We start from the raw sequence: 25256 nt of genomic DNA on the forward strand, positions 1-25256 counted from the left end.
AGGGACTAGTTCTGACGGACAGATTCTAGGGTTTGGGGACTGATTTCAATCCGATTCCATATCAAAATCTGTAGGACCGACTCGATCTCCGATCTCAAGTTTAAAATCCTTGGACTGGTTGGGTCACTCATTAGGTGCTATACCTTATGAGAGCATAGACGGCCTCCAGTTCTTCAGGATCTCAATAACTACTAGAGTCTTCTATCAGAAGGGTGAGGCTGGTGAGCTCTCCTCTCTTTTCGTCAATCTGCTTACAGAAAAATCCTCAATTTCTTCTAAATTATGCAGATTCTCATTCTCATTATCATCATCATCATCTCCTTGTAACAAACCATTAAAGCGGCTTCTTCCCACCCAGAAGATGGTAAATATAGCTGCTTTGCTTGTTCTAACTCAGATGACAATGTAGCAGTTCACTTATAGACTTTAACTATTGTCTTGCTTCACCATTAATCAAAATGTCTCTAGCACCTTCTGTTCAATACTCATTGTATTGTGTGTATAAGGTAATACTTAAATAAATCAAGAAACAAGTAAACCTCAATCAAGATTCAAGGCATGAGTACTGAGCTAATAAAACTATATTTTGATTTAATTCTTATTTTGGTGTTCTAAACAGTAACAAGGGCCAATAAAAACAAAATTCAGTCTGAAAACTACAAAATTCATTCACTTAAAATTTTTATTAAACCAATTCATAACTCTTGCAAGTCTGAAGTAAAGACTAAAGACCTCCCAAAATGCAGGCATAAAAAATAACTTGCTTGCTTATGGCTCCAGTTTCCAACACATTAGCTCCATCCTCATGGTTTATTATAACAGTGCCCATACAGGGCAACAATCTGAATGAAGGAACCTTCATGAAAAAAAAAGGATCAGGATACTACAAAGTGAGTCACATAAATCTAGATAACAATATATCTAAACCACAGGAAAAGGAAAAAAAAGAAAGTAATGTGATCCACTTACTTGATAACATCCTGCAGAACTTAGGCTCTGTTTAGTTGCAAGGGAAATTAAAGAAAGGGAAGTGAAAATTTTTAAACTTAAAATAGAAACGTTTATAATCATTACACAACATGATTGTATAAACTACTTAAATATCTTTTTATATTTAGTAATGATATTTTTTCGATGTAATTTTTATTTTACTTTTCAACTTCAAGGGATTTGAATGCAAGGTAAAGTGAAGTTTAATAGCCAAATATGAAATGATTTGGAGTTAGTGATATAAACATGTGGGGAAATGATTACAAAAGTTTTTTCTTTTAGGTTTAAAAATTTTCACTTCCTTTCTCTTTGATTTCACTTGCAACTAAATGGAACCTAAGAGATTCAAATGCCACTACAAGTGGGTATAAATGCTTTCAGTTTATGTTCCTGTTGTTTGGGTGCTGGAATATCTCAGCAGCTGATCTTGTTTCTTCGTCATTGGCTCCATTTTGGAGGGCTGAAATGCTAGGAAGTCTAACAACAGGGAAGTTGTTCCCAGGATGTACCCTCATCTGTACATCATTATAATAAGTTGCAACCTGAATGTTCGTCAAGGGAAGTATGCTGAAATTTCTGCCAACTGAGAAAGCAGACATGCTTATGCTTGGAGGAGGATTATGTCCTACCATCTGCAAGGGAACTATGCTGGAATTCCTGCCAATTGAGAAAGCAGGCATGCTTATGCTTGAAGGAGGATTATGTCCTACCATCTGCTGATTCGGTACTTCAAAGCCTCCTATGGTGTCAAAACTTGGACCTGGAGTTCAACATGAATGTTACCAAGACTTTAGCCCTTTAACAGAATGAGACATTGAATTGAATAATAAGACACTAAAGGGAATATAACGTGCGAGTTATGCAGAATACTGGACTCCTTTGTACCCCCTCCCAACCACCCCAACCTAAAAGGAAAAAATGGAGCAGCAAACGAATGTTAATCCAAGGTATTAAAACCTTAGAGATCATAATAATCAAGATGGCAAAATAGAAGGATAATAAAGGTATTCTAGTTATTGTTTTATTTGGGATAGCAGGGCAAACATTGGTACAGAAGAGAGCAGCTACTTCTAGCATGAGTCATGGGAAACACCTTATAAAGTAGCATAAGAGACCATATTATTTGCGTACGTGCATATGGGTGGGTAGTAGTTTTATTATGGGAGAAAGAATGGTGCCAGGCTGCTTAGAGTACGTTAATGCCTCTCTGTATCTATTTCTCTTCTCCCCTCTGGCATATCTGCCCCTATTGTGGGAGGAGAGAAGAGCGAGAGGCACTAGCATGCGCTACTCAGTCGGACAAGTAACTCAATACCTTTTTTATTTATAATTTTTCTGGTAGTAGCAGCAGCAGTGGTCAAAGTAGCAATGCATCTCTGCACTGTGTCGGTGTTGCAGTCTGCGTTCACATGTCAGATACGGGTGCAGCTCCTATTCTCTCCAGGTGATATAGATTTGTAATAGAATTATTAAATAAAATTTTATAGAGGAAGGGAGGACATCTCTCAAATCTTATATAAAGTATTGACCTACTAACTTCTCAATATTTTGTGCATATTAAGCTCTGAACCATTTTCCAAATTCTCACACCCCCCCCCCCCCAACCCAAAGGGAAAAGCATTGAAACATTTGAACCAAATGGAATCATGCTAAACCCCATCTTCAATATTTCTTAAACTTTCCACAGATAAAGTGGGAATAGACTGAAAGCCCCATAAATTGATAAACAGTAAAATATTTTCTGTACACAGTGGCACTAATATTTCTTGTAAAAATCAACTAAGAGAGACCTTTAAAATCTCCCTTTTCACCTTTTGTTAAATCAATGCACATATTTTTGTGTGGAATCGTGGTTAGCAACATTATTGTGTAAACTTGCAAGTAGATCATAGTTGTCAAGGCATCGCCTAGGCTGGCACCTTGTTGGTGTCGCCTTGATTTTTTCCCTCCTTCAATGCCTAGGATCGCCAAGACATCATGAAACTATGAAGCAGATAGTAACCACTTCATAAAAAGAAATAGATATAAAGGTCCATTATCCAATGCTGGTCCCGCCTAGCGAGGTCCTAGGAGGTCCTAACCTGTCCTTTTTTTTTTAACCCGGGCATTTCTGTGGCAGCCTAAACACCTTTTATCATTGCTTCAAGCAGGAATTAGATATGAACAAGTTAAAATGTTAACAGGGTTTGAGATTACCTCCAGATGTTGGGAGATATGGAAGATTTGGATTTCTCTCAGCATGTAGGGAGATTCCACCTCCAATATGATGAGATAAACAAGAAGTGGTTTCAGCCATGTTGTTCATAATTGTAAAGCTTTCACCATTTTCGGGCTGGAATAATATTAAGGCAACAAATCAGATAAAGACGGGCATTGTATATGGCTTCTAATAACATATGAAAAAAATTTGGACTAACACATTACAACAAATTGATTATTGGCATGGACTAATTTCACTGAAAAGTAGCATTCTGTAGAACAAGGAAATCAATTTTATGAATCTGATGCATTGGAAATGAAGGGGACTGTCACATGAGGCATATGATTTGGAAAAGCTACATAACAATGACATTGCATTTTCTAATATTTGATCATGTCAGAAATCGTCATAGTCAATGTCATGATATACATGCTTCCACTTTTGTTAATCAAGATGTCGGTTTAGTATATATATCTCTTCGCCCTTGAGTCTTCTACATATATTCACATAATTTTCATGTCTAATCAGCTTTTCAAAGGATTTATATGCAATCCCACATCCAAGCTCAATGCAATTATCACCCACTCCTATAGAGGGAGTACTTAGCTCACTGGTTTCCTTGTTAAGAATGGATGCACAACTTGATATAGATTGTATTTAATAATGATCACAAGTAGCTAAAAATGCAATATTCAAAGATAAGGTAAATGTTACACCCGCGCCCAAAACCCCGGGTAAAATTAAACTTTTAGACATAGGCAATGCAACCCGGGTGACAACCACTAGTAACTTGTGGATTTACCCAGCTCATTGCATGGAAAGACTACGAACCATTGAAGGACTTAGGGTATGTATGCTACCATTGAAGAGAATTTCCCTAAACCTTACTAGTGAAATGTACCAAGTGGTGGGGCACAGACACTGAAAACAACTTAAGGACCCATTTCCTCACAAGGGTGGCCAGTTCAGCCTTCACTGGCTGATGGTCACCGGCTGATGGTCATATACCGGTGAAAACCCTCAGGTGAGTGCACAGGCCAATTTTGGGTTATTTTGCCCTGGGACCCAAGACCTCACGATTGTAGCATTGTGCACCCCAAACCCATCCACATTGATGAAACAACATGTTTAGGAGTTGATTAATGTGGCGGGACATCTCGAAGTGAGCTCGTTAGTGCCGAATGGAGGAATAGATATTGGGTAAAAACCCATTAATTCCCCAAACAGCCTTTAGTGGGACTTAAGTGGCTATAAATAGGACTCTTACCATTCATTTCTTCTCCTACCCAAATTGAAACAAGGGGAGGGAGAAAGAAGAAGAAAGAGGAGGAAAGCAAGGGAGAAGGAAGAAGAAGGGAACCTACTCATTGAAGGTAAGTTCCTCTCTCTCTCTCTCTCTCTCTCTCTCTCTCTCTCATACCCCATTCTTGACCTAGGCTAGGTTGGGGAAAATCCTAATCAAAATCCCTCTACCCACATACCCAATCTACAAATTGAATGAGGGATTTTGGTGTGAGGGACCTAATCAAGCAAGTTAAACACTCACATTGAATGTGGGAAACCTCCCATATGAAAGCCCAAATTTTGGCAACCCAAAACCCTAGGATTTGGGAATTTGCCCAAATCCTCTATGACCTAACATCCTAACCTAACCCTAGGTTGGGAAAAAGATGTCTCGCACCTAAACTAAGGTTAGAATGGTCACAATTGAGTATATGGAGAATCCCCTATGAAATCCCCATCTAAAATCCCAATTTGGGCAAATAACTAGAACAATGAACATTTCCCAAATCCTCTATAGCTAACCATTCTACTAAAAATTTAGGTTGGAAAAATGAAATTAAACCTATGTATGGTGTGTGGGAGTGATTACATGAGCCATTAATGACCATTCCATGAGCTCAACCTAAGTCTTCCCCAATTTAGCTTAACCTAGACTTGTATATTGGGAAATTGCGTGTATCTTGAAACCCTATGTTGATCCACTCACTAATTTCACTCAACCTAAGCTAAGTGAAGTGTGTGAGGGTGCCCTACATGCAAACCAACTCTAAAATCACAAAACCCAATTTGCAAACTATAAGAAATAAAAAATAAGGTGGCTGCTCTCCCTGTGTTCGACCCGTAGCTACACTGATCCGTACGCTTGCGGTTACATTTTAAATCTCAAACACACTCCCACCACTATGCAAAGGGGCCACAAGGCCTATGGGGCTGATCTAGGTAAGGAAACCCTGGTTTCAACTTCACCAGCTGATGGTCACCGGCTAGAACCATCTACCGGTGAAAATATTGGAGGATTTACACTCCTTTCGATTTTGTCCACCGTTAAACTCATCGACGGATGATCATCCACCAGTGAACCATTTAAAGATTGATTTTAATCCTTTTATTTGGGGCACGAGTCCTAGTGTCCCACTCCTCTTTGAATAACCGAATAACCTAAAAAGTAAAAACACTATGTACCCTAGGAGTGGAACTGAGAAGCGATGGGAGCACGTGGAACGAGATCGTCGACCACCTACCACCATCTAAGAGCCGAGGTGAGGGGATTTTGTATGCTTTTATGGAATGCTTGTATCATAATGCATATGTGGATGAATTATGTCATTTTGCATATTATTATCTTGTTCCTTGTGGAAAGTGTTGATTTGGCATGAGAATGTGGATTATGGTTGTGCATGTGTGTGTGTGACTGGGGTGCAAGGTGGCCAATGGCGGGTGCTGGCAGCACTGCATGCTCAGGGTGAGTGTGTGTGTGTATGTGGAGATTGGGGTGCAGGGTGGCCAACAGTTTGTGCCGACGGCACTGCATGCCCAAGGTGTGTGTGTGAATATAATTAAAATGTGTTGTGACATATTAGAATGCATTGGGATAGAAAAAAATAACCCGGGGCACAGCTTGTCCAAGGTTGTGGGAGATTCCGGTACTGCATGCCCATAAACTGAGACCCTATGTGGTCATGCTTGTGGGTGCAGCATGGCCGAGGTTGTGGACCATTCTGGTTACTGAGGTTGTGGGAGATTCTGGTACTGCATTCTCGAGCATGATCGCCTTGTAATTGTGATTTATATCATGATAGATTGCATTGGGGTAGGAAAAATAACCCGGGGCGCAACTTGTCTGAGTTTGTGGGCCATTCCGATTACTGAGGTTATGGGAGATTCCAGTACTGCTACCCATAAACTAAGAGAGTGTATGGTCATACTCGTGGGTGCAGCATGGCCGAGGTTGTGGGTCATTCCGGTTACCGAGGTTGTGGGTCATTCCGGTACTGCACTCTCAAGTTTGATAACAACCTAGACCTAGAATTTGTTATTTAGAATTGTTTGATAATAATTAGATCATATCATTGCATTCATATAATTGCATTTATATTGATGTGGTTGGGCATGGATATTTAATTATTGTATTTCTTGGATTGTTATGATTGCTTGTGTGTACTACCCCTCACTGGGCTTCGTGGAAGCTCACCCCCGTTGTTACCCCCTTTTTAGATGGTGGAACCAGTGCTGAGGTAGGCTTGGGACTTCGGTGGCAATGGTGAGGCTTGTATCTACGAGACACCGTGTTGATGGACATCACTTCTTTATTTTCAGTTATTCATCCTTATGTATTATTTATAATCTTGTAATACCTGTGATCGGAATTCAAATGAATTTGAATATATTACGGTTATCATTTAGTGAATCACCAGTAGTAGTGTAAAGTTTACAAATGTTATATGTGTACTCTGATTTTAGTTGTGATTTTGGTGGAATTTACGGATTGGGGTATTGTATGTGATCCTAGAGGGTTAGGCTGACTGGATATGGGTATCCAGTGCCGCCTACCTTGACCTAGAGGAGGCAGGGTGTGACTATAAAGCTGTACCAACTTCTGTTGTAACGGTTTTTCTTTCTGATGGCTAAGGTTCATGTCAACCCCTCCAGGAGCAATTGTGTTTATGATACTATGGATCAGGTAATGTTTGGAGAATCAGGTTCATTGGAATCAGAAGTAAGGCTTTTAACCCACTACAAGGTTCCAACATAATAATTTTGACTAAACTATATTATTTTATAAGTATGTCTCCTAATATATGAATAATACTCTACTCCGATGACACTGGAAAGCATTTCCATCCTCAGAGAAAGTACACATATAACCAGCAACTCAAGTCTACAAAGCCTTGACCCAACTACTTTGCGTCAGATAAAAGAATCTTCTTCTATGACTCAATTTTATCCAGGGCTCTCCGCCTCTCCCATAGTTTTAACCCTCATGTTTCTCACTGCTGCAATCCAAGCCATACTTAATGCATAGTACTTGATCCCAAAAAAGGTAAAAATGGCATTTCAGTTCTGTAAAGGATGATTGCAGTTACCATTAGAAAGTTCCTAAACTTGACTGAACTTAATTCCCGCTGAAAGTTTCTAAACAAGCTCTCCCTTCCTCCATTTTACCTTCATCTTTTCAATGGATATTCAAGAGATATTGCACACAAACAAATACACATACTTGTACTCATATCTTCATACATTTAGCTTATGAATGCATGCACTTTCAAGTGTACCTCAGATATTGCTTAAACACAGTTAAGTAGAAAATAGAGGAAATTTTTTTGAAAATAATGGAGAAATTGAGTTCAAGTCATCAGAATGGAAAGAAAGTCAATACATGAGTAATATATCTCAGAATGAAGTATAAACACAACCATTTCTGTCCTGAGAATACTTTCTTTTCACATTCTGAATGCAGTCCACATTTTAATTACTCTTAGAACTTATGTAATGTCATATGATTCATTTCAGGGATCCATGTCCACCTCTAACACTGAAAACCATCTAGTAAAATTATAGAGCTTGCATGCAGTAACATCAAGACAATCTGGCATTACGAAAAAGGAAACAGCATAAATTTATGCAACTTTCCAGCTAAGGATTTAAAACTCTACTGCAGCAATACAGTTGAAAGTGCAACAAATCAAACATGAAATAATAACACAAGAGCAGAATTACCTTCCAATATATTGGCATAAGAGGAGAATTTGTATTCTGCAGAATATCAGGATTGCCAAGAAGAGCAGTCCCCCTGAGGATAAAGTTCAGGGAGCAGGCATTACGATATTGATGTCAAGTAATTCTAAAGAAAGCGACCTATAACTGTACGAACAACACAAAGGATGAAAACTCACGAAGATTTGTTTGTGATTGCACTTTGTTTTGCAACATTTACTTTCAACTCTTCTGCATACCCAGTCTCTTGAATCAATCCGTTACTTTCTTGACTACTATATTCACTACTTTGGGACCGTAGAGTTAAACATGATGATTCAACATCTCCATTGTTCAAGCAAGAAACATTATTTTCCATAATGGGTGAGCTTGCCTCAGATTCCTCCCCAGTGAAAGATAATGAGGGCTTAAGTAGAATGGCCCCCAGACCTATCTCAGGAGAAAGCAATGGATCTTGCTTTTTGAAAATGAGCACATCTTCTGGATTTTCAGTCTGATAGGATGATTCTTGCTCCTGTTGAATATCAACAAGGTTCCTTCTGAGCTTTTCAACAGGTGATGGACTGTGACTTCTAGTCTTTGACCTCTTTTTTGTAGGAATGGGGAAGTCCCAAAAATTGGACTTGACTGGACCTGGGTTTCACAGAGATGAAACAATGCAGATTTTATAATTTATATCATTGACAGATAGGACATAACATGCTATTGATTTCTGTGAACTGGAACAGTACAATGTTAACTCCTTCCATTTCAAACTTTCAAGCCTTCAAAACCCCCAAAAACAGCAGCAGGATAACAAAGATTAGGTGGAATAAGTTCAGAGATATAACAGGAATCTGATATATGACCAATAAAGTGGGAGGAAGAATTCACTACCCTTGTTAGAAGGAACACCTTATGACTTCTTAATAAATATTCAAGCAAATAAGAGAAAAAGAAAATGAGAAAATTACTTAATGAACAACTAGAAAGAACAAAATAATAAATAAAGATGGTGTTTTAAAATTTCAAAAAATTAAAAATAAAAAATAAAATAACACACATATATATGTGACAAAAGAAAACTAGATTTTTCATAATACTTTGAGGATAGATTTTGCAGCTATTGTTGTAATGAATAATCATGTGCCCTTTTTTCTTTGTGGTGTAGAGGCCAATTTTTTTGGGCATGGTCAGTGATGCATATCATACAAAATTAAGCCACCCAACAAAAGGGCTTCACCCCAAAGTCCATTAGAGAAGTAAAACTTATTATACATGAATATATGATACATCTTCTCAACTTAATTTCATAAAATCCTCGAAATATGTAAGATGTGTCAAACACATAACATGTCTTCCAGAGTTATCATGTGAAACTGATATAAATTTGCAATCTCAGTTGCATTTTCCATACTTTATATGGAGAATAAGGGGAACTGGCAAGGGTTTACCTATTCCCAGACCAAAAATGACTCAGAATATGATATACTGGAGATAAACCTAAATAGCTAAGGTCGTAGCCAAGTACAGGTTCTTTCACTTTGAACCACATAAAGCATCTGGCTACAAGGCTATGCAAGACTGAGTGTTAACTGATCCTAGCCTATCTGATGTTTTAGAGTTCCAGGAGCTCCACCATACATGAAACATGTTTCTCACCCGCACGTTCCAGTATCCTTGTTCTTGTCAAAAAAACAACTCAATTCCACTCACTATGTTCAACTGAACATCTCCATGTGCTATGTTTCATGAATACAGTTTGCAGATGTTGAGATCCAACATTCATGAGGAATCAGACTCTCGCAATTACGGGGCCGCATTCAAAACATGAAGTTGTGGTCAGTGCAGAAAGACTGTTTTAATTGTCAAATCTTTCATAATTATTTTTACATCATAAAAATAATTCAACAAGTATTATTATATAGATCAATTAACAGCCAAATACAGATCAATACTAATAAAAGAAACACACTTGAACATTATACAAACTAACAACAAATAGCAATTGGAGTCAAATCTTTATGGAGTATGAACACGCAACTTCAGTGGTTGTTAGAGTTGGAAAACATGTCCACACATGGATAGCAATTCATTACGGTTTCAAAGATAAGTAAAGCAGTCCATATGTGTAGTGTGAAACATGAGCTTTCATGCACCTTCATTGCACTGGATGATAAGTTTGTCATGCTATGTTAGTTCAAATTGAAATTCTTGGTGTTCTTTGTGAGATAATGCAATTATGAAATTTAGCTGTTGCAGCATAATAAAGCATTTGATGTTTTACAGAACTATTTTTCTATAGTTGATTCCATGTGTAAATAAGTCACCCTGAAAAGCTGGAGGATTGTTTTTATACACAGAACAATGACTAAGGCTGAGCCAATTCTAACCGTGCTTTTTAGGGGAGGGGTTGAATCTAGGCCTTTTTTGCCCCAAGGAAATAAGGGTACAAGGCAGGGCCTAGAGATTGACCCTGACATTTATGAATGTAGTCCAAAATTTTGGCATTGGATACGTATCAGCTACTATTGCTTGCCCACCCTATTCAAACAGTCCCCTTAGAAAAAAAAAATTATTAAATCAAATTTTTTTTTAAAAGTAGAGAAACGCGAAAAGAGTTGCCAGAAGCTACGACAGACAACTTTATTGTCATACCAGTCAAAGAATGCTAAAGGTTTTTATCTCCTTTCAAAATGATTTGGACCATGTGAGTCACAATGGAGTTCACAAATTACAATGTATACTGGGAGTTGGAAAAACACATACTCAGGAGTCAGGAGTCAACTCCCTGAACTAAAGAAAAATAGTTTACCAGGGAGATACTTGAGACACAAGGGGTTTTGTAATGCAATGGTAACATGCAGCAGAGGATCTATCAACTTAAGCACTCAATCATATTATCCGCCCATTCAAAACCCCATTATATCAAGAGAAATTTCTGAGAGTATATTGTAAATTGTGCAAATCCAATTACTTCTGGGGGAACCTCCAAGAGTCACTAGAAAAATACTTCCACACAAAATTAAGAGTTCTTAGAAGCAACCGTACTCTGATATCATGTGATAGAAGAACCAAAATGAAAACACAAGTGTACTGGAAATGGAAACAGGATTACAAAATGGAGCAAAAGAAAAAAGATAATAACACCAATGATTTGTAAGTTCTTGCTTATGAAATGCACATATTGTTGAACAGAACACTATGAAACTTCCTTCTGAACACATGGACTAATCTCTCATAATTACATTGAGGCAGTTTCCATTCTTTATTTCTGCAGATAAGCAGGAAGCATTGTGTGTAAAAAGACAGCACCTATCTTTTTCTTTTTCTCTTTTAATTTGAAGCCCAGAAATGACCTTGAGTTTATAGAAGATATAGTAGCAAAATGCTTCTACGTTGCTGTGATCCTGTATTTTATACCTGTTTGATCTTGAAAAGGATAAAATTTTATGGCAAAATTTTATGTATGCGGCCATGCATGTGCTCGATCCGCATTAAATGAACTCAGATTGGCATAAATACCTATCTCAAATACCCCAAACACCCCCAACCCCTTATAAAATGAACCAATGGTAGGATCTCCTGTGCATGAACCCCTTCTTCATAATTTATCTATAAAAGACAAAATGATTTGAGTTTCACCAATATTTTTTCCTCCCATCTTTTAATTTCCAGGGAAATGCTTCATCTTTCTTTTGCTAGGGCAATGCCAAATAGATAAAAGGACATCACAGTAAATGTGGCACTACTCAGATTGATAACACCCCAGAATGCAAATATCCATCCCAAAAGCTCGAACTACTGGGTGGAGGGACTCACAAGTATACGAGGGGACATAAGGCCTCAGGGTAACTGATGTGGGACTATTCTCCCAACACTCTCCCCCATGTGAATACAGGATGGAATTGTGTGCGCATACATGGATGAATGGAGGCAGGTTTGGAGAACCTGCAGCAGGACTGGAGAAAACCCACTCTGATAAGATGTAGATATCCATCCCAAAAGCTCAAACTAATGGGAGGAGGGACGCACAGGTATATGAGGGGACGGAAGACCCCAAGGGTAATCGATCAATGTGGGACTAACCTCCCAACACTGTATTGATGTTCCATCCCAATAAGGTAACTGCAGTACGAAGAATAGCAGTGAATAGATAATAAGCATCGCAAACACCTTTCAAATAAATAATAAGTTTTCACATAAAAGATGTCAAAAATGTTGTGGTTTAGAATTGCTGACTATTTTTAAGGGGCACAACAGCCTTCAGTACATATCTAGAGACACAGACAGAACCTTTGCAAGCAGTTATGTGAAGTATCCATGGTGCCATTAACATCTGACTTCCGTTGAATAATTATCCCTTACTTTATAGTACTTATGACTACAAGCTATACAATGGCATTGCCCACACAAAAAGGAAAGGAAGCAGTATGAAAATATTCAAGTATTGATAAACCCAGTTAATAGGACTCTAAAAAATTGAATCCTGTAAGTATCAAGCAAATATAAATTATAGTTCCATTATGGGATGCTAATGATGAAGTATCCAGGTGACATAGAGTCAGACAAGAATGATAAAGCTTAAAATGGTAAAGGTTTAGAGATAACCTGAGATCTTGTTCCCATCCATTCTTCCTAACCGAACAGAGCTCTCAGAGCATGATATTGCAGAGCCCGAACTAGATCGGTTGCTTGTATCATTTTCAAAACTTTTTGGACACAGATCATATCCTGCAAAAGTATCTCTTCCTTCCATGTAACCTTCATCACAAACTTGCTCACACAATTTTTTTGTATTTGTATTTAATGGTATTTTACACGCCTGAAATTTATGGGAGACCTTAGTATCAAGATGTTCGAAAGTACGGGAATGTAGAGGGGTATAGTTTGTAAGCGTGCCCCTTGTCCTCCATCTTGATCCACAGGCATTGCATAACACTGGCTTTCCCGGAGGACCATTCCTCCAAAGTGGAGTGCCTAAGCCATTGTGCCATCCATCAGAATTTGAATAGCAAATAAAGAGGTAATCAATTTTCAAGATGAGAACATTAGTCAATTGTCCGTCAAGAACACTCCATTCGTGATAGTTGAACTAAATAGGCAGTAGGAAACAATTATTAGCTTGTCTTGATGTTAGCTGGTTTAGACTAGTCTGCACTGTGTAATTATAGGTTGAAAAGGCAATTTTAAGAGATGGAAATGAACAAAGCATAACCATTAGCAAGAGTATGATGATCAAGAAAATATCCATCATCAAGTGGAACAGAATGGAGCAGAAACCCATACAAGTAATAAAATAAAATTAGATTTTGCTACACATTTTAACACGTAGAAGATTAATATAATACTTAACATAGGTTCCTTAGATCATTCACAGTAGATCTTTTGATAAACTATTCACAAGAAAAATCAATTTGTTGATACTTCTGAAATAGGCCTGATAAATGTAAGAAAATAGTGCTTAACAGCTGAATTCCATCCCTCAAAATACAGTTAAAGAGAGAAAGTCAGTGTATGTATGAAAAACCGAATATGAAAGGGAAAAAGAAAGCTGCCAAATAAAGTAAATGAATGCGTGCACACACCTCTATAAATATTTCAAGGAAAACGGATACTAATTTAATGTTTTGGTAAAAATCATTTTTGAATATTTCTAGCCTATGCATTTATTAACAATGTTGTACATTCAATTGTGAAACTTTTTATTTAAGAGAAGGTTACGAAGATGTTCATGACAAACTAGAATCGACATTTCATGGGGACAAAATATCATAAGGTTCTCAAAAAGTTTAAGAAAAAAAAAAAACACTAACTTCTAATATTATAAGCCAGCTATACATCCTAAAAACACGGACCCATTTAAAAATGGAAGCAAAGGGAATTTCTGGCATGCCGCGTGGCCCTGTGCCAATGAGAGCGCAAGCACAGGCATCTAATGGGAGGGGCGCAGCGGGATGCTGCCGGGCAGCAATCTTTCCCCCAAAAGGAAAGAAGTATAGAACATTCAATTCATCTCATGGCATAGATGCCCTACAAGTTTAGTTACGATGGAAAGAATCTCCAACTCTAGATAGCATGTCACGATGACGTAACTGTAATAACTCTACACGTCAAAATGAAACTTTTCAAGTCATTAACAACCAACGATTCTTTATTACGCAATCTAAATAAGTTATACAGCAGCAGAACATTCAGATGGATAAAATTAAAGCCATGAGACAATTAAATTCAGAAATTTTTCTTGACTATTATTCAGAAAGTTTCAGATTCCCTAGTATTCCACCAATTAGTAATCCAAGATTCTAGACTTTTATTAAAAATAAGAGAGAGATCCACCAGGGTACAAAGACTATAGATCAAGCTACAGGAGGGAGTGAATGCTTTCTTTTTGGTATTTTGAATCTGTGAGTCGTTAATGAACGCACTCATTTGTCGATCTATCCAATCTGATATTTTCTATCAGCATAGATTCTATAACAAGGTATCAACTATGGATCTTCCTCTTTTTTATTTGTAATGATGTTTAGTCCTTGATCTAGATAATATAGAAATAGAATAAAGATCTCTTTCTCGAATGAAGAAATAATAAAATATTGTTTCTGGATATCTCAATTGCTCAAATTCAGAACCAAAACCAAGGAACAAACACAACTACACAGTCACATTGTACGATAAGGAAATAAAATGGTGAAAACGAACTAAAAGTATGTTTATCCCATTAAAAAATAAATTAAAATATAATTTAGATGAACAACCTTTTCACATCCATTACCAGCCAAAAAACAAAAACTTCTGAAATCCAAACCAGAATTGCATGGACACAAGCAATTTAGTTGCATACAGAAGAACATAACATTTCAACTCAAAAACAAAAGGTAAAGAACATATTATTCAACAAGTAAGCTGGAATAAAATAAACTTACAGGTAGTGCCACAGTGACGACAAGGCCCTTGTTTACCCATGCTAAAGTCTTGTTACTCTTGAGTTAAACCCCAGTGAATTTGAAAGTCTCAAACTAAGATGAATATACAGAAACCATTGCCAAGTAGCAAACTACAAAACCGAGGACAAAGGAAAACCAGGGGAACAAAAACATTGGGTCAATTACAACCTTACTTATTAATAAGATTGAAAACAAATAGGTTTAAAGCTATGAACAGTGATAAACTAATTAAGGGAAGAAATCAATTTTTCAAGGTGAACCCAAAACAAATAAAATAGTAATAAAATTAAACATAAGAAATAAACAAATGCAGTTCCACTTGTTTTCTTCCAATCTTCTACTCTTTATCACTATCTCTTTCTGGGTTTTTTCTTTTTTCAAATAGACTATTAGGAGTGACTCTTACAAAAGCTGAAGATTCCCTTAGCGCCATTTACAACAGAACAACAGCTGCAAGTGCCAGAAACCCAGAAACAAACGAATTCCATGGGATGGGAGATTGATGAAAAAGAAAATGGACAAGAAATAAACAGACATGGCTTCTGGGTTTGTTCTATCTTGGTCTCTCCCTCTCTCTGGTCATGGTGCTGTAGTTTTATGGAAAAAAATGGTATTTTGGGGGAAAGTGTTCATGTTCTTCCATTTTACTCCTTTTTGCAGACTCACTCCATCATTTCTTCCATCTTTCCTTTTCTCTTTCTTCCATTCGTCTTCTTCTTCTTATGATTCAAAAATTTCAAAGCCTATGCGGGTTTCCATTTATAGTCGTTTTGAGTAACTTTCCAAAAGACCAATGGGTGAAGAAAGAACTAAGAAGCCATAGTGTGCCACACTACCCACTAACCAGTGCCCAGTGCTCACCATTGACTCATTTAATACTTATGGAAACCCAACTGTTACATCCCCTAAATAATTCACTTAATCCCTCATTTAATACAGATTCTCTTGTACTTACCGCGTTTTAGACTATCACCAATCCAACAAAGAAACAGCATAAAACTGCATTCTCATCTCTCACCATCATGGCATCATCCCATGGTGATGGTATATTGAAATTGATTTGAATGATGGATCAGAACTCCTTGTTCAAAAGAGGTCCCACTTTTAAACTTGTACGTGACAATAAGAATATGCATGATCTAAGGCTATAACTCAAGGTAGAATCATCATGAGGCAAACTTAATGCTCTTCTGATGATTTATGGAGACTTAACACACCATACCTTGGAAGTGATTATTATTATCAAAATATATATATGGAGTAATTATGATTATTTCTTCCCTGTTTAAGTGATAATGGCTGTATTATTGCCAAAAAAAAGGTAAAATGGCAGCTTTACTTGTAAGGAAAAATTGGATTACCTCTTTTACATGTGGTGACTGATAAACAATATTAAGGCTAAAAAAAATTCTATAAATCTTCCATTTTCCCTTGTATGGTCTTATGTATCTTGCTTTTATGGCTGTTTTATCCTCCATTCTATTGTTTCATGTGGAAAAAATTAGAAGCAATTTTTTTTTCTTTTCTTGGGGTTGCAAAAACCCTTTGTAAATTGATTTAGATGTTATAGAAAATGTGAGATTAAATGTAGTTGAAAGTTATCTACAACGACATAAGGAAATAGTTTGGTTACGACTAGACAAATCCTTTGCAGCTTTGCTTAGTAATGGTTTCTAGGCAAAGTGAAATTTGAAATTATTAGTTAGTTTTTGCTTGGTGACAACAAATGGATAAAAAATTATAAATACATTCTTTTCATATAATGTATTGATATCTACAATAATATATTTTGTAAACAGGGTAAGGCTACGTATATTATTACCTCTTCCCATACCACACAGTGGCGAGGACTTCATGCATTGGGTACTTTCGTTTATGTTGATTTAATATAATAATAAAAATGGAAATTCATACTATAACTTGCGTAAATATTAAAAACGAGTTCTTTGATACATTAGATGATTTTTAAGATAAGCAAGTTCAAACGATGCGTCAAACATGAAGTCAAATAAGAAGTTCAATAAAGAAAAGGAATCAAATTAGCTTCTTAGTTCACTGCCTATTACCTTTAGTTGTAAGAAGGATACATTTCCTACATTATTCACTAAACAACAATGCCACAACCATGTAAAGTTCTTATCCATACGACTTCATTAAATTGACATAACGTGCTATTATATACTTAGTAAAAAATAAAGTAGTTTAACAAAAAGTGCATATATTTTCTCTAGGCCTCTCAAAGGAACATTGCTAAAATAAAAATAACCTTCTATTTTATAAGTGAGACGAGCTGGATATAAGATCAAGTATGCATACTGTTCAATAAGAAATTCATGACAACCTACCATCGTTTATGCAAATTGTAGTAATCCATAACCGTAATAACTGAATTTAATTATTCATAAATAAATATCATTTCGTATAAAGGCAATTTCTCCCTTCTATTGCACAATTAAGTGCTAGAACATATACGTATGACATAAAGAGAAGACCATTTATGTACTCATTGTGAAAATTATATATGTTTTTTATGCACAAACATATGTCAAAACTTAATCAAAAAATTGAAAATATATGAATGCGGTTTTTTTTTTTTTCCCTAAAATGATTGAGCATTGAAAATGAAAGACTGTGTGATGACATTGGGGTAAACAGGGGAAATCAATAATGGGGGCATATGACTCGTGATCCATTGTTGGAAACAACATCAAACAAATTGAGAATATAGAATTTATCTCAACAGCTTAACACTCGGAATGAAAACATCTATGTACGGGATCTTTAACCATCAAATATATAAGAAATGATTTGATTGACCATGTGCCTCTATTTTTTATTTTTTTTCCTATCAAAAGTGAATTTTGAAACTCATACCCTTCCATTTAAACGTTCGCTCTTGATAGTTCATGCATGTACTCCACAATCTAGAGTTTTTTTTTTATGTTTTTCTTGTCCTTTTGCCAATTTATCTAGGTTAAAACTTGTCATGGAGCAGGAATAGAAGGGGCTTAGGGTCTAAATATAGCTTGTTATAAAATTTCAGCTCCATAGGACTTCCTTTTTTGGCAAATATTATACACAATCGAGTGTAGGTGCCCAATCCCAGGCGCCCTTCCTTCGACCACCCCCTATGCTTAGAGTTGAACTGAACTGTAGACCATATATGTGGCTCTCCGACAAGTTATGGCACCGATTCTCCAATGTTATTCTTGTTGTCTACCTTCAACAAGATCCCAATGGTAGAGTGGCCAGCATGGTCATTGGCTTAGTCTTTGGGTTTATGTTCGCCGAGATACTCTCCGATGTGGGTCATAGTCGAAGCACGAGGTGATGCCGGTTGAGTTTGATATATGGACCATTGGCATGTACGATCTTCCCTTCGTCATGACACCATTCTTGACTATCTCAACGTTAGAAGATGGGCGACAACCGAGTGTTCCCCATACCACGCGTGCCTTTTTGTTGGGACTTTTGTTGATGGCGTACAACTTGGTGTGGTGTCGAGCCATTTTGACGGAACGATAAACAGCTGCACTCATGCCTCTCCTGCATAAAGTAGACTGCCCCCCCTACATAGTGATTCTAAAAATCATGTACGTAGGTGCTGACTCCAGAACTTATGGTTTTCTTCTTACCGTCATCATCAGAGTTGATGTTGAACCTAGTGAATGGGGACCAATCATGATGTTGACTACCATGGTTGGAAAGTATAGGGCTTTGTCTGGTTTTGTTGGAAATGCTTCGTCCCTCATTGGTAGTTGGTCATTTGTTGGGCCGCATGCATACTGTGACACTCCATGTATGGCATGCGTTGGGATATACGCATATTGTGATACTCCTGTCTAGCATGTGCCGCTCTTAAGTCCATTATGACTCTACCTCTCTCTATCGTGGATGAGAGATTTGCACTTGTTAATGAAATGTTGTGCTTACAACAGTGTGTCTAAGGAAATCATTGGTTTCGCCTATCCCCTATCTTATAAGGCCTTATTAATGACATGTACAATGGGGTTGCCATATTCCACTCATTGGTTCCTTGTTCTATGCACTGAAACCTTATCTAACTCATGTCTTCTATCCGAATTAATTGACGTTAACCAAAAAAAAAAAAAAAATAGTGTAGTTGTCTAATCTGATTATACACAACCCCACACACGAGGGTCGACCTATTGTAAAAAATTGATCAATTATATAAATGACTTGAAGTATCGGAATCAAATTGTGTGAGTCACCTTATTTGAATCGGAATTGGTCGAGCTTGATCTCAATTATTATAGTATTCTTTTGAGGTTTATTTTATTCTTTGCTAATGAAAACCCCTCGAACCTCTTGATTTTACGATTCCAACATAAGGGTTAACCATGATTATATGTAGCCACACCTAATCCATATAACAAATCAATCGGGAGGAGACTGAAACTGAACACGTCTATTAACACAGCATATGTGGACCAATGGAACCATACCCGATGCATATCTTCATTTATTTTTGAATCATTGTTTCATTATTTTAATTAATTAAATAACAGATTTGAGTTGGTAAAATAACGGGATATCAACAAAATTTACCTATATAAAGCAACACCGGTCGCGTAGTTCTTGCGCTAGACATAGAGAGACATGTAATGACCACTTCACTCCCTGTTTTACCTGAACTCGCACTCTTATTGGCTCTTACGCTGATCCAAGGGTCACGCGCAGGGGATTCGTCATAAAGTTTCAATCGATCTCATCATTCCGATGCATGGACCCTGATCATGGTCAAGTCACTCAAGCCATCAGTGCTTCGAGGGGCAAAATGGTCCAATAAAGTTTGATACGATCGATCCGTACCGTACCGTACCGATGCCTTGACCCTGATTCCAGGCCGGACCGGACTCGTCAAAATGCACCGTCCATCGGTCAGGGTTGTCTATGCCCATGGGCCATGACGCACGCCCACACGTAAAAGAGTAAGAACTCCGGTCCGGTTCGAAAAACTTGTTTCCCAAGTTACATTTTAAGCGATTATTTGGACCGTCGTCGTCGTCGGGATCCTCCTATATAAACAGCATATATCAGCCAGGTTAGGGTTTTTTCTTGTGCTCTCCATTCATTCCCGCTGAGAAAACCCTAGGGCAGTCGGAGAAGAGTTCGCCATGGGGAGAAGTAAGTAACTTTTTCTTTTTCTTTTATTCGTCTCTATTATATTCCTCCGTGGTTTTCGCCCCCATTTCGGTTTATGCGAAAGAATGTGAGGCTTTTGTGAATTTATACAGTTCTAAAATTTTCAGTGGTGTGTGGAGATTCTTTTTCTTTTTTGTTTTAATTGTGGTTTGATCAATGAGTTGATTCGCTCTCCTGGTGATTTAATGAGTCACTGCTTGATAGGAGAGATCTCTGTGCGATGGAGTTTCGGGTGCATAGATTTAATTAGAGCTGTTATTTGTTTGCTAATTAATCTATGCTCTTCGCATTCATCGATCTTTGTTGTTCTATTCATTTGTTTTTGCGTGCCCCTGAATTCGGTTTTGTAGAGGTCATTTCCCGCTTTTCGGTTTTGGAATAGTGCGAGGGTTATTGTCTATGTAGGTGAACAGAAAATTTATAACGGAATGGTGGTGGTAGATCTCATGTTAAATCTTGCTGAAGTAGGCTGTAAAGTCGAGATTTGATTACAGTTCTATAGCATATCTCTGGATCACTATGGGTCCTTATTTTTGCTTGACTTGATGGGGTGGCCTGTTTTGGTGTAGTGGTCCACAAAATGGTTCTTAATGTGGATTTCACTTTATTTTTTATTTTTTAAATATAAATTTGAACACTTAATGATGGATTGGATGAGTTCATTTAATGATGGATTGGATGAGTTCATGATATTGCTCAGAAATGTAATATGAGGAATGTGGATGATGGTGATGATGAGGTTCCAGGTTCAGAACTAGCACCTTTTATGGGTTATTACCATGTTACATGGACACATCAGTTTGAAGCATATTGAATTGAAATTAACGTATTATGCTGAAATTATCTGGGTAGATGATTGTTTTGCTAATAATACACAAGGTATGTTTCACCATCTGTTCACTGCCTTATCTCAAGTTGTTGATTTGAGAATTCAGTACGTTCTTGGGTCGATGCCTGAACTTCTTCCCCATATGGGAAGAGAAATATGCAGAAGGTTAGTCTACCAGTCAGTCATTCAACTTTGTTATGGGTCTGGTGTATTTGGGGGTTGGTAAACTCAAGGAGTGATATGTGAATAGAATGCAATGGTTGGCATGGGTGCTCTTTTAATTTTGGAAGGAATATAAGCTAGTTTGGAACAGAATGATAGTGAACGATCTTGGGTGAAACTGGAACCTGCTTGGGGAAAAACGAAGAATCCATTGATAGTTTAGGAAATTGCTTGGTTATTATAAAGTTTGGCATGCTAAAGATAAATCTATATATTCATTTGTCATCCATGTTTAGAGATTGACCATATTCTAAATTAAGTCATGCATTTTGCGGAGTTGTAGCCATCATAACATGAGCATCTATTATAAGGTCATGCAATGAAGGGATCTTCTCGTACTGCCACCAATGCCCAGTTATGTGTATATGTAAGTTGTAGAAAACCAAGTAATTATACGTGAACATGGACTCAATACACATCTTATTTTGATAGTGTTTCTGATTCATTATTTTGTAGTTATGTGGGGCTGTTGTTAAATCATTTGGTTAATTATGAATGATACTGCTGCATTGGAGGTGCACAATTCCCATGGACTACTTCAAATATTGAATTATATATTCTGGGAATATTTCTTTCAATTTTTTTTTTCTTTTAAATAATTTTTGCCTTGATCTTAGATTTCTTTATGTTCATATAATTTGCTGGTAATGATTGCAATGCGAAAATAGTGAAAGCTAGGCAATCAAGGCTGATGTAATTCCCTTGGTGTAAGCAATTAATTCTGTATTCTGGAAAGTTATGCAAACATTTCCCACGTTATTTATTGCTCTGTTCTGTTTATATTTTCATGAAATTAAATTAGGATTCTGTGCTCTATGTTCTTTCATATATTATCAGCTATGCCTGTTCCAAGCAGTGTGTTTTTTTGTAGTGACTTTGTTAATTTGTCAGAGCCGACTAGGTAGACTCTTTTGAAAAATTAAATTTAGTTTTCTGCTTCTTCATGAACATGATCGATGCATGGCTTACAAACTTATTTTATGAATGCAGGACCTGCGAGGTGCTACAGGCAGATCAAGAACAAGCCATATCCAAAATCACGGTATTGCCGTGGTGTCCCCGACCCAAAGATTAGGATTTATGATGTTGGCATGAAGAAGAAAGGAGTGGATGAGTTCCCATTCTGTGTCCATTTGGTGAGTTGGGAGAAGGAGAATGTCTCAAGTGAGGCTCTTGAGGCTGCTCGTATTGCTTGCAACAAATACATGACGAAGTTTGCTGGGAAAGATGCATTCCATTTGAGGGTCAGGGTGCACCCTTTCCATGTTCTGCGAATTAACAAGATGCTTTCGTGTGCTGGAGCTGATAGGCTCCAGACTGGAATGAGAGGTGCTTTTGGCAAGCCGCAAGGTACTTGCGCAAGAGTGAGCATTGGTCAGGTCCTCCTATCTGTCCGCTGCAAGGATAACAACAGCAACCATGCACAGGAGGCCCTCCGTCGTGCAAAGTTCAAGTTCCCTGGTCGCCAAAAGATCATTGTCAGCAGGAAATGGTATGTATATATTGTGTTTCTACCACGTTTCTAATAGGCTACAACCAGTGTCATGAAGTCCCAGACCTTTGTACATGCAGAGTCTTAAGTGTTGAAATGTTATTGCAAATTAGACATCACGTCCATGATTTCCTGTTTAGGTCTCACCGTCAGATTCCAGATGGATCTTTTCTCTGTTTCTACAGCTCATTTTTAGTAGCAAATGCATTCTGACCTTAAGTAATTCTCTTGATGGTAAAGAATCCAGGGAATCAAAATTATATCAGGCCCTCCTGATAAGTGATACCAAATGTGCCCTAGATTGTTACTTGCATCCAACAAGTTACCTTTTCTAATTTAGATCTCTTCTCGCTCTATTTATTGAGGAACCCCATCAAATTGCACGTTCTTGAGTTTGTATCACTTGCTCTTTATTAGATAAGGGAGAGTGTTGGGGGTGGGGTGAATCTTGCATGCCACACCAATGGTGCTGCGGAGTACAGTATCATTCATATGGGACCTAGATGGTCAGGGTAGGAGAGGGGGGAAAAAAATCCATGTGAGTGATTTTACATTGGGTTAATGGGAAACTTATTCCCACTATATAATTTAAGCCCTTGTGAAACCCCTAAAAATATGCTTTACTTGTAATCAACTTATTTATTGTTTCACTTATGCTGTTCAATATATGAAAAGACGTATTGACTCCAGCTTAATCCTATCTACTGTTGTGGTTCTGACAATGATTATGGTGGTTTGAGGAAGAGTTATAGTTGGTTTGATACCTTCACTTAAAAAAAGAATTCTCTAGAAACTCAAGTATAGCATTCTTATGTTTTTCACTGAACTCTTCATGTGTTTGTTCTATTTTCAGGGGATTTACCAAGTTCAGTCGTACTGATTATCTGAGGTGGAAGTCAGAGAACAGAATTATGCCTGATGGTGTCAATGCTAAGGTCTGTTTTCTGCTTATGAGCCCCCATTATTTCTTATGTAAATTTTGTATCTTATGGCTGTGGGTGATTTGCCCCCATTTTATGCCGTGAATTAATATTGGGTTGGCCACTAAGGGTTAATTTAAACAGTGTGCTAAGTTGTATCCTTTGATTTGCTTGATGTCACCTTTAAATGGAAGGATAGGATGCTTACAAACTTTTGTCTTGTAATGTTTCTATGCAGCTTCTTGGTTGCCATGGACCTTTGGCAAGACGCCAACCTGGGAGAGCATTTTTGGAGTCGACTGCTTGAAGTATCATCTTTGATTCAAATTACCGAGTCATCTTACTTTAGAACCCTTTTCAGTTCAATTTTTGTTCTTTGAAGTAGTAGGTAGCTATTGAGTTTGTACTCATTCTGGGTTTTTGAGAAGGTCTGAAACATCGTTTTGTCTTTGGATATTTGCTTTGGTTTTGTTATTAGAACGTTCTTAAACTAGTAGTTATTCTGATATTATGAATTGTTTGGGTTACTCTTTTGCTACCATTTAACACTCTACACGTTTGCCAGCTGACCCTCGTAGAATCCTATTTCGGCTATTCACTGTACTGGTTCGGGCTCGGTATTATATAAAGACATAATTAAAAGAAGCAAGGAATATGCAGATATCCTCCACAATAATAGATCAATAGGTAAAGAGAAGGGAAAACCCAAAAGCTCGTGTTCCAATAGAATACGGATATCTTCTACAACCAAGAATTTGCTATTCCATGCTTGTTTCAAAATTGTAAACTATTGGAGCTTGGAAAGGTATCTTAATATGTAAAAAATATATAAAAATGCAATACTTATAAAATATTTCCAAACCATTTCCTATTCTATTAGTCTAAATATTTTGTACTTATGTAATACTTAAATTTTTTTTTTCTTATTAAGGATGGTGAGTTGGTAACATAGATTACAGCTTTACAGGCAAAGAATTCCCTCTCGGCATTGTCCTAACTTTTTTAAAGTCACATGAGGTGATGCCGGTTGAGTTTGATATATGGACCATTGGCATGTACGATCTTCCCTTCGTCATGACGCCATTCTTGACTATCTCAACGTCAGAAGATGGCCGGCAACCAAGTGTTCCCCATACCGCGCGTGCCTTTCTATTGGGACTGACGTACAACTTGGTGTGGTGTAGAGCCGTTTTGATGGAACGATAAATAGCTGCACTCATGCCTCTCTTGCATCAAGTAGACATCCCCACGTAGTGATTCTAACAATCATGTACATAGGTGCCGACTCCAGAACTGATGGTTTTCTTTTTACCTTCATCATCAGAGTTGATGTCGAACCTAGTGAATGGGGACCAATCATGACGTTGTACCATGGTTGGAAAGTATAGGGCTTTGTTTGGTTTTGCTGGAAATGCTTCTTCCCTCATTGGTAGTTGGTCATTTGTTGGGCCACATGCATACTGTGACACTTCGTGTCTGGCATGCGTTGGGATACATGCATACTGTGATACTC

The 25256-nt window shown here is 37.5% G+C and overlaps 2 protein-coding genes and 1 long non-coding RNA gene across 4 annotated transcripts; 2 read left to right on the plus strand and 1 right to left on the minus strand.

Moving 5' to 3' along the window:
• Positions 1 to 45: 45 nt before the first annotated feature.
• On the plus strand, positions 46 to 1573 carry LOC122086142. Its single transcript, XR_006142342.1, has 3 exons — positions 46 to 212; positions 289 to 364; positions 1449 to 1573. It is a non-coding gene; the product is annotated as an uncharacterized LOC122086142 (long non-coding RNA).
• On the minus strand, positions 644 to 15811 carry LOC122086141 (GATA transcription factor 26-like). 2 transcript variants are annotated; one of them, XM_042654857.1, is made up of 9 exons: positions 15521 to 15811; positions 15094 to 15224; positions 12779 to 13147; positions 8368 to 8821; positions 8192 to 8264; positions 3187 to 3322; positions 1620 to 1750; positions 970 to 1532; positions 644 to 856 (listed from the first exon to the last, which is right to left on the minus strand). In XM_042654857.1, the coding sequence occupies exons 2-8, from the start codon at positions 15131 to 15133 to the stop codon at positions 1368 to 1370; spliced, it is 1368 nt and encodes a 455-aa protein (XP_042510791.1). In that variant the 5' UTR covers positions 15134 to 15224; positions 15521 to 15811; the 3' UTR covers positions 644 to 856; positions 970 to 1367. The 2 variants fall into 2 exon arrangements, with proteins under 2 accessions (XP_042510791.1, XP_042510790.1); XM_042654856.1 differs by having other exon boundaries at positions 970 to 1750.
• A 4293-nt stretch (positions 15812 to 20104) lies between these two features.
• On the plus strand, positions 20105 to 24284 carry LOC122085619 (60S ribosomal protein L10). The gene is made up of 4 exons (XM_042654109.1): positions 20105 to 20262; positions 22322 to 22823; positions 23677 to 23758; positions 23982 to 24284. Exons 1-4 carry the CDS (start codon positions 20253 to 20255, stop codon positions 24048 to 24050), a joined length of 663 nt encoding a protein of 220 aa, XP_042510043.1. The 5' UTR covers positions 20105 to 20252; the 3' UTR covers positions 24051 to 24284.
• Positions 24285 to 25256: the final 972 nt, after the last annotated feature.

Source organism: Macadamia integrifolia, chromosome 8 (assembly GCF_013358625.1).
Source record: "Macadamia integrifolia cultivar HAES 741 chromosome 8, SCU_Mint_v3, whole genome shotgun sequence".
Lineage (NCBI taxonomy): Eukaryota > Viridiplantae > Streptophyta > Magnoliopsida > Proteales > Proteaceae > Macadamia > Macadamia integrifolia.